Source organism: Nothoprocta perdicaria, unplaced genomic scaffold (genome assembly GCF_003342845.1).
Source record: "Nothoprocta perdicaria isolate Ctin4 unplaced genomic scaffold, notPer1 scaffold_26, whole genome shotgun sequence".
Lineage (NCBI taxonomy): Eukaryota > Metazoa > Chordata > Aves > Tinamiformes > Tinamidae > Nothoprocta > Nothoprocta perdicaria.
This window is the reverse complement of record NW_020455488.1, coordinates 3,084,562-3,099,002: the sequence shown is the minus strand read 5'-3', so window position 1 is coordinate 3,099,002 and position 14,441 is coordinate 3,084,562. Positions and strand designations below refer to the sequence as shown.

Here is a 14,441-nt window from a genome sequence, read left to right as displayed (position 1 = left end):
GGCAAGTAGGTAGGGTGGATAATTCAAGGTTAATGACTAATCCAGACCATAGAAAGATCAAATGATGAACTCAAACTCCAAGAGATACTTAAAGTTTGCTCCAGGGGCCTGCCAGATGAGTGTTGCCAAAGCAGATTAGAAGAACTCCCAATTCCTCAAGAGAGATACTGAGAGGTCAGAGGTTGAGGAAGATTCAGAAGACAAAGATTTAAAGCAGCCCTCTCGGATTGCATGTCTTGCCCATCCCAGCCTTTTGAGACTTTTAAAAAAATACACCCTTCTGGGCATTTTTTGACTAGAAAAGCAGCCGCTCACTGAGTTAAAAATCTATACTTTAAAGCTCAGCATTTCCTTCGTGTGTTTAACCACCAGCTGGTACYATCTAGCTCTTGCATTTTCTGCAGAGGTAAGGTTACGAAAAGTAATGCCATGGATAAAATCATCCCCAGGATTGTGCGCATGATGAGTGATGAGCGTGTGAGTCACACGAATCAACCTGTGTGGGAAAGAGGAGAGAGGCTCTCCCCTGACTCCAGCCAGAGCAAACAGATGGTCCAACTGAAGACAGGTTATGACCTGGGAGGGAAAGACCAAGCTGAAAAGCATCCTGATACCAAGCAATCCCCGAGATCAGGTTACAGGCTTATAAGATAACTGGAAGCCAAACAGTCTATACAGCTTGCATGGGTCTTAATGTGTAACAGCTAATTGGCTTAGTTAATGATACAGAGCTGGCTTGGTGTTTTAAGCTACAAAAGTGGAATTATTTTTGACATTGTCATAAGAAAGATATATTTCAAACAAGTGAAAAGCAGATTTTGTTCTTAAACACATCCARGTGTGTTCAAAAGATACAATAACAGTGTAAAAAGGAAAATCTATCTGAAATGTGATTTAATGGTAACCCTAATGTGATGGTATTTGTACATCCCGATCTCTGGCCAGTGTATACATTACTTGTTATGCTGTCTTTTTTAGACAGTAATTATGCCAGTACCTTGCCACGTTCTTTTACCAAATGAGAAACTGGCAGAGATTTCCATTTTATCCTGTGTGTTTCCAGGCTTTCCAGGTAGTGAACCATGTTGTTAAAATACAGTTTGAGTGATTTTGTCTCTTACAGGCACTAAAATAACATTTTCTGCTGACTGTGAAGGGACTATAGAGGGAACTGGGGGACATCAGAGCCCTGCAGGACTGAATACAGGGCTTGCATTTCCTTATTTGCCAGATCTTTTTTACTGGCTGTTGAAGCAAGCAGTGATTTCACTGGGAGGATGAAGTTGCATGGTCAAACTGATCATTCCCTTGGTGCCTTTGGAAATATCTTTTATTATTATTACTATTATTCAAGCACTTAATCTGCTGCTTGTCTCGCAGACGTGGAACTAACACACACAGTATCAAAATAGTCTTTTTATTCCAGATTCAGAATCATGGGAGGTACATGAAGGTTTGGATGACAGTGCGATGGATGTAAACTGTGCTCGCCAGTGGTGCTGACACAGCATTCATTGCCAAAGTCAACAGCAGCTAGATTTGGGTTCATGCTCTTTGGTTCAGAGAGATTCTTTGTAACCATCCAGTGAACACGTGGGTTTAGGGACCCACTAAATATGTTTAGGGACATATATAGTGGGTCAGTAGCTGAAGCTGGACATACAGATCTGACAGAAACCTTGGTGATGCCTTTTCACAACAGGCTAGATTTGAAGTGACCCAAACCAAGGCGCTCTCTTGATTTCCCTGGGTTTTGGCTTGTGCCCTGTGCATTCATTTTTCTCATAATGATAATGATTCTCATTCTTTCTGTGCTGCAGCACTAGCTAGAGACCACTGAACAGGAGAAAAATGACATGGCTTTTCTCCTCCACAAGACAGAGAAACAAAGAAGAGTTTTCCTTCCTGAAAAGAAGTTTGTAACCTGACTTCTTAGGGCATCTTGGAAATGGTTGGCGTGCCATGTGCTGCCCATCCTGAATGGAAGCATGCAGGCAGCCTCTGCCAAGAATGTATTTTTATCTTTCTCCCTTGCTTGTAGTCCTTTTCCCTTTTTCTTTCGCCAGTAGCTGTAGATCACGGTGCGAGTGCAGTGCTGATGTGAATATTAGTTCAGTGGAGCCTGAGCAGAAACCGTTCCCGGCCCTGTGGCTAACGTTCAGCTCATAGAGCAAAGTCGCTGCTTCCCCCTCCCTGTCCRTGTCGAGCTGTTCCTTCACCCAGCTCAATAGCTGCTCCCATGTTTGCTCTGATAGAGCCGAGCCCAGGTGATACCAAGGGAGGCTGCCTGTTAATTTTCATGCACACTTATTTCTGCACTTGGAGGCTATTTTTGTCAGCCTTGCAGTATTCGATTACCCAGCTGGCATTCTCCCATTCCATAAGCAAAATACCAAGCACTCAGCCACAGAGATGCGCCAGAACTACTGTCTAGAGAAACAGGTTTGGTGTCTYGCCAGCTGTTTCAGCCAACAGAAATCCACAGATGTGTCAACAGCTTTAATGCACAGAAACACTTGAGCGGGGCCCGCTTCCCCAGGGGACAGGTGGCCCWGCCTGCCTGGACGCGCAGCCACCAGCAGCGTGGTCCCACCGTGTCATCTATCACAGCAGCTGGCAAATGAATTCATGACAGTTGCAGCGGGTGAGGAGCTTTCTGCAAATTGCACTGAGCTGATTTTTTCCTATTCAAGAATGGGAAAATGAAAAAGTTGTTTTTTGAACCTTTATTGCAGCAGTATTAGAAGAAACATGGCTAATAAGTAGGCATGTACGATATTCTAGCTAGATTATTGAAATATTGAAATTAYGCTTCCCAGCAGACTTTCGTCTTCAAGAAATTTTACCTGAACCTCTTATCACAACAAGCAACCCAGCACTGGGCGACAAGCAAAAGATTCATTGCAGAAGGATGCTAATCTAGATGACAGTCCTAAATAACAGACTAGAAGGTCAACTACCTGGTGAGCAGAGCCTTCCGGTGCAGAGTGTACACGCAGTTCTTGCTGCAGTCTGCACTTCATCCAGGAATGCCTGTAATTAGAGAGCACATGTTCCTCCCTGACAGATTGCAGGAAGCRTGAGGATGGATGCTGCCTGTCTTTAGGGAATAATTGTTCCTCCCTACATATCTCCTAATTTGATCGTCCTCAGGCATTTTCTCTACTGCCACCCGGTGAAGCCCCAACCTCAGTTGACGCCTCCATGAGCGGTCAGTGGGAGACTTYGAGTTGCCCTTACCCTGAGCCAGGGGACATCAGAGTGAGAGCCCCTCGTCTGGCAGCATGGTCACGTTCAGAGGCTGCTCACGGCAGCGGGGCCTTCGTTAGTGTTGCAAGAGCCCCACATCTCGCAGGGTTGGGTTGGGTGTTAGCCAAAGAATCCTTAAAGACAAAACAAAGCAAATAAAGCGGGGTGTATCTGTTCCCAGCACACTTTGATCAAAAGTGAAGGAAATGACAGTTGAAATATGCTTACAAAGTAAATAAAAATGAGGGTTATAGGAAATTACTCCTCCCTATCCAGGTTGGGTTATGGTTCATCTGAGTGAGCAGTGGCTGCTTTGAATCAGTACTTTAGGATCCGTTCTGGAAGGAAAACCATTTTCAGTATTTCCTGAGCACTGGCAGTTCAGTTAAATTCAGATCTGTTAAGAATGAACATGACTTGTTAGCTCTCATTATTAAGGTCACAAATGCCATGAACTTCAAACGGATAAAATTGCAATTAAGCATCTAGGGAGACCTAAAACTGTGGAAAGGGAAGTCTGACCAGCAAGAGGCTGAACTAAAACTGAGACAAGAGACATCTGTGGCGGGTAATAGACTGGGATGCACAGGACGTGCATGCRTTGAGGCCGTGCAGCACAGGGCCAGGGAAGCTGACCCTGCTCCTGACTGGGAAAGCCAGGCCGAGCTGCCTGCCTGGGGGTAGCACCAGCCCCGTTTGGTTTGGGTGGCCACAGCAGCACAAGTTTCTGCGTGGTGAGGATGTGGTTTGTAGCCTCAGTGCTTTTGCAATCAAGGGGGACAGTATTTGTGGGATATGATGGTCTACAGACAAATCTATCTGGAGAAGTGCAGCTGTGCTTTAGAGATGGAGGTAGAGGGATTCATGCAGAGCTTTTCTGACAGTGTTTCTGTCTGTGACAGCGTTTCTGTCTGGTGGAGCCAGGAGCAGAGATTCACCTGCATGCTGACCCTTTTGTGCTCCACACACTTAGCTCCAGGAGGGGCCTGGTTGTAGCACCAGTGGTTCAGCACCCTTGGACAACTCACAAACCTGGGATCAGCTGCACATTTTCTCACTGTTAAGACACATAATTTTATCCTACTCTTTTTTTGTTTTGTTTTGTTTTAACATTTCTGTCTCCTTCCCAGGTGGGTGACTGGCCACTGGAGTCCCTGCTCTGCCACGTGTGAGAAAGGGATCCAGCACCGGGAAGTGACCTGTGTCTATCAGCTGCAGAACGGCACCTACGTTAACACAAGAGATATCTACTGTCTCGGCAACAAACCAACGACTGTACAAAGCTGTGAAGGCCGGGACTGCCTTTCTATCTGGGAAGCTTCAGAGTGGTCAAAGGTAGGAGCTAGTTTCAAGAAAGGAGCCAGACAGCATGCAGCTCTTGATATGCTGATCCTGGACCAGCTAAGTGCTTAAGCTAAGCATGTTCTCATCGAGCCTGGGGCAGCTGGTAGGAGTTGTTGAGATGATGAGTTTGGAGCTGAGATTTGTATTTTGTACTAATGTTCTGTCCTGTGTTGCTTTTGCCTCTACCAGTCTCAGGACATAGTGACAGTGTTATGGCACTGTCCACCAGCAGCCCCTTCCATGGGAAGGATCTTCTGTGGTTACTCATCTCTATTTTGAAACAGGAACTCCTGTTTAAAGCATCRCCAAAGAGTCTTTGCAAGATACCATTGTAAAACTTGCTTGAAAGTCACAGAGAAAGCTCACGATGCAAGAGATGTTCAGTGAAGATAAGTCTCTTAACAAAAACTACAGTGTTATTCCATGTTTTGTCTTTTGAGCAGAAGATTTTTTGTTTGGCAAGTGAGATAACGTAGAGGTAGTGTTTTCATTCCATAGGATGATGGACCTGTTCACTAATACATAAAATTCATTTTCTTTGTGACTCCTTTTATGGAAAGCTGTGGAGAAACACACCAGAGCTTTAATAAATTGCCTTGCAGGTCTTTTATGTGTTAGGGAATTAACCCTCTCAGGTAATGTCTTCTTGATATCTCACTGCTGAACCAGCTGAATTGTATCAGTGCTTTTGTCATAGTGCAACTTCCACCTGTTTCACCATCGTTAGGCTGCTTGGTCTTTTATAAGCAATCCCAGATGCTCCTCTCCTCTTGTTAAGTGGAGTGAGTCAAGCCATGGAAAGTTTTCCCRTCATGGAAGTCTTTCATAGTTGTAACCACATAACCCTCTTGCAAACATGTAATTTTTTTAGATGATATTTAAAACACCTGGCTTACTTTTTTTTTTTTTTTTTTTTTTTTTTTTTTCCTGTTGTTGGGTCAGTTCATTCTTGTTCAGGCACATTTCTGCTCTTATAAAGGTTGACTTGAGGACGTATTTGACGCTATGCTACTTTGGACATTTCTCATACCTAAGCTTTCTTTACTGGAAATCAGCTCAATCCTTAACATTTAATCAGATGTTGTGCAGTAAATATCACAGTAGTGGAAACATTTTATAAACTATTTTTCTTATGTACATTTTTGAACTTTTTGGTTATGCGACAGAAAATAGTTGAACTAAGTGCACGTTGATGTCTGGTCCCCAGTCAAAAATGTATGTTCTCAAAGCAAATTCCAAGACAGTCTTTGGGTGGAAAAAAATTAAGTTCCCCTTCTATTGCCAAGCACTTGAGATTGTTTTGGACAAGGTACTGCTCAGCCTATTTTCGATGATAAAAATAGAGAGTTACAAAAAAGTGAATATTTCTACTATTTAGCAACTAGAGTAGAAAAAAAAAATGTTTCCTTCAAATAACAGGGCCATATTTTAGCTGCATGGTTGTGATGCTCCTTTGTAAAATCTTGTGGGATTTGGTTATGTCCTATGTTAATAAAATAAGATTAGTCATCTAAACTGGACATGAAATGGTTGCACATATTATTTAATAGATTACTTTGTTGTAGAACCCTTGTAAAAATCTACGTTAAGAAATTCTTCATGAAGACAGAAGACTCAAGAAAAAAAAATTCTTAAAATAAAAATTTATGTGTGACCACCAAAGATCTATTGGAAACCTTTTGCAAATGCTCTTTTGCTTAGGAAAGCATATTCACTGTAAATCTGTGAACAACTTAAAAGCTTGTGGGAAGAACAAACAGTTGGTGGTGTTCCCAGATTTGCTTGTGAAACCCACCTAGAGATTTCTTACACTGTGAAAAATACTCCTCCTTCAGCTTGATTTGCTTGCAGTAAATCAGACCTTTTGAGTGATTTTATATATTATGCTTTATGCTTTGAGATGAGTGAGTGCAATCCTAAGGAATCCACCCCAAGGACTGAGGAAAATGATACCCAGTTTGGGAAAGTCTGTACAATTTGGGGGGTAACAGTTAGGGCAGCCTGGGTTATGTGGGAAGTTTTGGACTTTGAGAAGTCCAGCAAAGCAGTTSTTAGAGTTGTCTCCAAAGTGTGGCAGAATTCATCCCATACCTAGCAGAACTATATGGTTGTGCTTGTCACAAAGCTCCATAAGGAGGTCACACTATGAACAGCACATAGTAAATTAAATGGAAGTTTTCCCAGATTTTCACGCAGTCACTTTGTAGTGCTCTGAAGTATTTAAAGGCATGTCTGTTTGCTTGCCAGCTCATAAACGCTTGTCATTCATGTCCTTAACAAGGCCAGCAGGTCAGAACTGCCTGGATTGTGCTTTTAAGACGATTAGACAGGCGTGCTGAGATTTGTCCATTTGATGTAATTTATATCAAGCTGACGCTTGTTTCCAGCACAGACCCCCTGGATAGAGGAGCTTCTTGGAATAYGTTCAAAAGACCTCACAGATTATCTCATATCTTCGCTATTTATTCAGTGTCAGATCAACTGTATTTTCCATGCTGATCCCCTAAAGGGGAGAACTTGACATGCTAGAGAGGTTAATTTTTGTCTCAGTTGGTACATACATCATTTTTCCACCCACCTGTCCCCAATGGCTCTTCAAGAAAATGTCTCACTCTTACCACTGCAGTGGCATGAGAGCGAGGAGCAGAGGTACTGGCCCTGCTGGTCTGTACTGGCATGGACTTGGATGGCTGTGACAACATCAGCAGCTCTGTTATTGTGTTAACTGGTTCTTTAAACAGTCTTCTCAATTCCAGTTCCTGGCAGCGTCCGTTTCCCACCTAATACAGGCAACAAAGCCAAAACAGGCCCTCCAGTAAGACAGAATTTCCAGCCATCACTTGGCAAAGAGAACAAACTGGAGCCCAGATTTCCGTGTTCTCCAGAAGTTACCTCCATAATGCCTGAGCACAAAAAGATTTGTGGGRCATTTGTGTCCACCCACAAAAATGTTTCTTACAGTGCCCAAATACTGGAATCAGATCTTCCCCAAGCAACTGATTCTAGCAAATCTACCGGCCTGGTGCTTTCTCAGACTTTGAAYGGTCATACTACTGTGATTTTAAAAATGCATTTTTCACCATTTTGTTTTCCCAGTCATTTTAGTCCCGCAATTCATTGAGGGATATGGCAATTCTGTGTTGTGACTCCTTGCTATGAATGATATGTTCTTACTTGTAAAAGTTAGTGATTCTTTATCTGTGACACAGTTCTAGAACAATGCTAGTGGATACTTTTCAGAGCAGGTTGATTTTTAGAATTGCTRTTTTTTCAGATGCAAAATATTTCACAGACAGTTAAACTTTTCAGATTATTTCTGTATATGTGAAAGAGGAGAGTGGGCAAAAATCTTGTGTGGTGTTAGTTTTTCTCTGTATTACCTACTCATGAGCTACATTTTCATTTGCTTCTATTACCAAGATAAAAGTTCAGCATTTTTAGACATATAATAGTTAAGCAAATGCCTGTTGTTTTGCAGTGTTCGGAAGACTGTGGCAAAGGGATTCAGAAAAGAACAGTGACATGCACAAATTCTCAAGGAAAATGTGATGCAGCCACAAGACCAAGAGATGAGGAAGAGTGTGAGGATCACACGGGGTGTTACGAATGGAAAACAGGAGATTGGTCAAAGGTAACAGCAAATGCTACTGTTTTCTTCCTAAGTGAAAAGCTGTTCAGAGTGCCATGCTTGACTATGCAGTGCCTATTCTTCAATTCTAATGTAAATATTTGGAAAGGAAGGGGTTAACGGATTCTGGCTCTAGTTTTTGCTGGGATTAAAACTTTCCCCTTATGCCTTGTAGGACCAAAACATTGTGACACAGACCTACAGATTTGAGAGCAGGTTTTAGAGAAGCATTCTACAAACAGGGTAGAAATGTGCATTAATCGACAACTTAATCCTCCAAAGGCAAAACTCACACAAACATTCACCTTTTTACTAATAAAAATTCCCACCCAGACCAAAACTAGCTCATCAACTGAGCCATTGCTGCCATTACTGTCTAAAAGTTCCTTTATAAGTGATGCTGAACCAAYGATGATGCTGAATAAATGAACTCCAAACAGTCCTGGCTAACAGATTGARTTCTGCAGAAAGGAGTTTATCAGCAGCATCTTGCAGGAAGGAGCACAGGGATTTAAGGACCCTTATCTAGTCTGGGCAAGGTGAAAGGAAAAGAAGCAGAAGTCTGATCTCCTTGAACACCTATGCGTTAAAAATTTGCAATTAGAAACCTGCTCACTGAGGAAAAAGGCRAATCTTTAAAGGGGGTTGTGGTGAGAGTTTGGTCTTCCCCATGACATCAATACAAATCTGAGAAGAGAGAAYGTGAGGAGAGCAGCCCTTAGGGACACAAGTCAGCTCAAGAGTCTGCTTTGGGTTTCTAGGCCGGGATGGTGCGACTAGGGTCTGGTGCCTCAATTTTGAGAGATTTACCTGCCCTTTAGGGGAAGGAAGAGTCTCAGGGCTTTGGAAAGCCAAGTAGAGTGATGGAATCCATTAGACAATAGAAAAAATTAAATTTCTCACTGTCGTAACAGCAGCCCTCACAACCRTGTGTATTCAGAAAGGGTTGAGCCAGCCTGCGCATAGGAGGTCCAGGATTGAACCCCTTGTTCATTCTCCTTTCAGGAAATGAAGCTCAATCCAAAATAAAGGAACAGTTATGCCTTAATCTTCTTATCTCACAGATGGTAAATCTGAAGGTGTGGGAGAACCATAGTTACCCTGAATATTACTGGGGGAATGTGCAGGGAAACCCTAGTAGGTCTGCCCAGAGKCAGAGCACTCACAGCTGAACTCAGTTCCCGTGCAGGTCCAGCACACTGTTTTGTTACCACAAATGCAAGACGAAAGCTGTACAGCCAAATTTCATGCTGTTCTGAGAACTACACAGCGTAGTCCAGTCCCAGACTTATTCCAGCTGCCTGAAATGAAAGTAAGCCATCATTTTAAATGCAGAGCCAAAATCATTGGTACCCACCTGAGGCCAGGATTTCACCCTCACTTAATCCAATGTGAACTTTGTTTCTCCAGTGACATCAGTGGAAGTCATTCCTGGTTGAAGTGGAGTAAACCAAAGCAAAGTCTGCTCTATTTTTGTGTTGTGATCTTAAAGTTACACATAGTTTTGTTTGGGAAGGGGGCTGGCAGTGTAAGAAACCATCTTTTGCCAATGTTCCTAAAGCATCTTTACATTACTAACTTCATGTTTGCATAAAGGACTGAAATTTCCCAGGAATATTATATTCCAATTTGGTTTTATCTTATCTTAGTTACTGTGCTATTCTTTAAACAGAAAGCCTACTTTCTGTTCTGGAATGTACGGCATGCGCAGAAACCACTGGGATACAGTAGGAGCATTTTACTTTCCAAAAACCAAACTCCAGCAAGCAAAATACAGTGAAATAGAGGCCCATGATGGGCAAGTTGGCTTATCTGCAATTGCATTTTTTTTACATTATGATTAGGAATTAAAAATATTTATAAATATACTCTGTTATAAATAGGTGGATTTAATGGTGTCAGTGCTGGAGAATGCATTAAGAACCTGCCACATACAAGAGGTCTGTATTTATGCTGAGCTAGGAATTTGTATCACAGAATGTTTAGAGTATTGAACATTATTTTATTCATAACCTGGCACACAGAATCCGTATGAGCTGGCCAAAACAAACAGTTCCTGTGTGTTAACAGGTGAAATAACATTATTTATTTATTTGTGGAATTTTAAAACATCTTGGCATACAAATTGACCTGGATTCTCTTTATAAGGAAGAATATGAAATAATTATATATTCCCTGATTACATGGATTGAAAGTTGAGTATTATACAAATGGTTCCCATCTGATAAAGATGTTGGCTTTCTGCTGGAGAGGTTGCAATCATATATTGGTCACAGTAAATAGTGTTGCTGATGGATTTAGCATCTGCATGTGAGCAGGGTAGGATCAGTGCAAAATTGCTCGTTATTTGCAATACTTAACTCTGGGCCAGGATCCTCCCTCTGCACAAGGGCACAAAAACTTCTGCACTGCATATATAGACTGTTTCTTTCTGTGGAGAGCTTGTGCCAGCTCTTTGCTACCCAGGAATTTCACCCTGTGCAAGTCTAGCAGGATGTGCTTGGACTTAGATTTGGATTACAATGAGCATTTAAAATTCTGTACTTATTGTTTAATTCTAACTACACCCTGAGATCACTCACACAGGTTGCTTTTAAACCAAAGACATCACTGGATTATTAGAAAAAAGGTATGGATCAATAAAGACTCTATAAGGAAATCTATTATTCCAGAAACAAAGAGCTAAAGTATTTTGTGTGACTTTMAATATTTTGCACTTCCTGAGCACCAAAAAGGATTTTAGCCAGAGGATTATGGACCGTTTGATGCAGGGCTCCGACCCAGGGAGAGCAACCTCTACCGCTCTCAGCAGCTCCTCTCCAGTGCCGTCAGTATAAAAATGTTCATCCTTTAAGGAGAAACACAAAGTGTGAGGCAGTTAGATTACAATAAACTCCGTAAAATCCACAGTTCCAGGGTAAAATTCCATTATAAAACAGTGTTGTCAGTGCTGTAAAAATCTCTGAGAGCACTTTGTGATGACTAAAATGGAAAACTTTCTCTGGTGCTCTCAGAACAAGAAACAATTTTTCGAAGTTACTGCATTGTGGATTTATTATTGTTACGAATCATCAGGGTGCAAAATTTAAGGAACACTAGTAATTGTCACAGATGAAAACAAGGATAGTTGATGATTTGTGTGCAAACACCTTCTTGCATGGTGGCACTGCTGATGCACTGCCTCCAATCCTCAACTTTCCCAAACTCTGATGATTTGGAAATATCAAGGAGTCTCATTRGAAAGAGGCAAATCCTCATTAAAAAAAAATGAAGTCAAGAGACACCTTGTAAAAAGAACAGGCCAGGCYGTTTGGGTGGTAATAGCAGACCATTACTTTGGTATTATTAGTCRTATTTAGCAAATATGCAGGTTGTGTGCCTAAGAGGACAGGCAGGTCACTCACAGTCTGATAAAAGTAATTTGCCTCCAAGCACAGGGCTCTGTGGGTGCAAACAAGAGCTCCTGTGGCAGGCRCAGGATGAGACCTGCTTGTCCTGTGTAGTATCTTGGATCCTGGTGCAGTCAGAAAGGGGAGCAGTAACATCTCCAGGTAGGGCAGACGAGTGGCAATTTTGTGCTCTCAGGGCCCGAATCCTCCTCTGTGTAGCAGAGGTTAGGCCTGGAGAACAAGCTTCGTTCCCTGGTCTTAGTAAGTGCTCTGCAGCCATTGCCTGTATGCATRCCGAAGAAGAGGGATTTTGTTCCCCTTTCCCAGCTTGAAGATGGCAATGCAGAATTAGTGTCGTGATTATTGTAACTAAAACATCTTCCAGCTCCGGGTACTTTGAGCCTAGCAGATTGTGTAGTAGGGAGCAATAGGGGAGACCCACTAGATATGTTAAACCTGGAATTATTATTTTTTACTTTTGCCTGGGTTTTTCAGATTTGCAATTCATTATATCATTTTTTATATATGATGCAATGTAGAAATGTGAATGGAAACCATCCCCCATTCAAGTTCTTCTTCCAAAAGGAAATTCCACATCCAATTTGTATTCAGTTAAAGAAACAAACATCTCGCGCGCTCTTCCCAGTTTTTACGTAGTTCTGCCATGTTTGAAATCTGAGCTGTTAAATGTTCTARCACTGGAATAAAATTTACATTGTTATTGTAGCTGTGCTAATTAAAAGAAGGAACACATTGCTTCCCAAGACTTGCTTCAAACGCTTGAGTTGTTGAAAAGACGCCTCTCGATTCTTCAGCAGGACAATAGTTCATTCTTTCACGATGAATTGTCGTAACTTAAAGTATTTTGCTTACAAAGCTAATGTTAAGGATTACATTCCTGCAAAGCACAGCGGCCTGTGCCGGCTCATGGTGCAGGTGCAAATGTAGAGGCCAACACTGTAGTTCTCTGCAGTTCTTCTCCAGTTGGCTTATGGACTGTTCAACGGTGTGACTAGAGATAGAAGATTATATGTGCAGTGCAGTTTTCCAGAAGACTTTTTCTTCCTTTTCAGTTTTATTTAATTATTTTACTGTTTTATATGCCTCAACCYACTCATTTCTGCCTTGTGAGTGAAGGATATTATATTTTGAGCCAACAGCACAGAGTGGTTCAGGGTTCCCAGTTTAACCTTTTTGTCTGTTCTGCTTTTAAAGGGTATTATATCAAAGAAGGTAAAATTACAAGCAAGATACACTGAGTCAGTCATTAGTTCTGACTTTCACAAGGGTGCGTTTTCAGCTTTGTGGACGGAAATGTAGACATGAAACTTCTGTCCCTTAGGCAACAACTCAGCTCCTTACCCTATTACATTACATAGCCCATGAAAAGATTTTTAGAAGAAAGATACATAGTTCACTAACAGAAGCCTTGTAGTATATTGGCTTTGCTGTATTTTTTCTTTGCAGTTACAGTAGATGCCCTGTAAATGCTAAGGCCTGTATTAATCTCACATAACCAGACGTAAATCCAGGGTAACTGCCTTTTATTCTTCCCTACAATCCATTGGCCGCGAGCCAAGGATCTCACTCAACCCATTGGTTCAGATATCAATCTTGCCTACRTTAGTGTAAATCCAGATTAATTCAGCCATTTGTATTACAGCAGGCTTATGCCAGTGGTATTCAGATGAGAATCTGAGCTTCCTGACTGCTCAAGATATTCAGGTGTTGTGTAGTAACCATRCAGATTCCTGCTCTCAGGTGAAAACAAAGATACCTGACACAGTGAGMTGAACTTCCACTGAATGGAAAGAAGGGAAATGGAGGAACAGTTGTTTTCTACCACTTCACATTGTGCGTAGCCACCTGGCGCAGCCTTCACTGGGTTCATGATCCTAGAAACTGMAAAGTACTGGTAAGGATCAGCTTGGCAAAGCGTGATGTTAAAAAAGATGCTTGTTGCCAAATAGTGTCAGTAGTGATAAAGCACATTTGAAAAACTGCCTCTAGCCACCTGCCCTCCCTGGACATCAATAGCTGCCAATTCCTGTACAGTGTTTTGCTCAGCCTATGAAATGCTGGCTACAGGTTCTCAACCCAAGAGAATATTAACAACGGGGAGGAAAAAAATCTGATTTCCTATAAGAAAAATCCTGATTTTGTGCCAGACATTGAGGTGTTTCATACTGAAGATCAGCAGCCATTAATCACAATGGTGGTAACAGCAATTCTGTAATTGCAAATTAATTATTTTGGCAGGATTGCAGTAGATTGCTTTCTATAAGAGATAAGAACCCTAACTTCACAGTACACAAAGAAGCATTTTTTTTTCAAAAAACACTCTACAGCCTTCCAGTGCCAGGAAGACATGTTTTCCAAGTTCCAAATGTTTGGGAACATCAAAAAAATGCTCCATCCGCCTCACTTTTAATGATAACTCGTATTACATGATAAGAAGAGCAAATCAAGGACAGCTGTGGTTTTAGAGGTGTATTCAAAGCTGTTGTAAATATAGAAGTAAATTGTTCTTTGTTCTAACATTCATTACAAATTCATGGCTTGACTGGCCATCTGTTTATGATAAACCATGGACAACTTGTTAATTCTTCATAAAGGTCACAACTAAGTTCATCTTTTTCTACCTTGGAGAAATTCTGTTGTTGTTGCATTCAGAAGAAAACTCCCCAGGAGGGACAGTCACCTAGAATGGCAGTCACAACATGACAGCTGACAGACCCTTCCCTGTATTTTCACTTGACAAACAACCTGATGACTTGGGGCATTCAGCATCGTAGACAGATGCTGATGTTGGTGGATTGTCCATAGGCCTY

General features: G+C 41.7%; 1 protein-coding gene across 1 annotated transcript in view; it reads left to right on the top strand.

The window, feature by feature from the left end:
- Nucleotides 1-14,441, top strand: part of ADAMTS17 (ADAM metallopeptidase with thrombospondin type 1 motif 17) — a 148,025-nt gene that overhangs the window by 122,157 nt on the left and 11,427 nt on the right. Inside the window, exons 18-19 of the mRNA XM_026040591.1 lie at nt 4,380-4,584; nt 8,072-8,224. Coding sequence (XP_025896376.1) covers nt 4,380-4,584; nt 8,072-8,224 — 358 coding nt within the window. The remainder of the gene's footprint in view (nt 1-4,379; nt 4,585-8,071; nt 8,225-14,441) is intronic.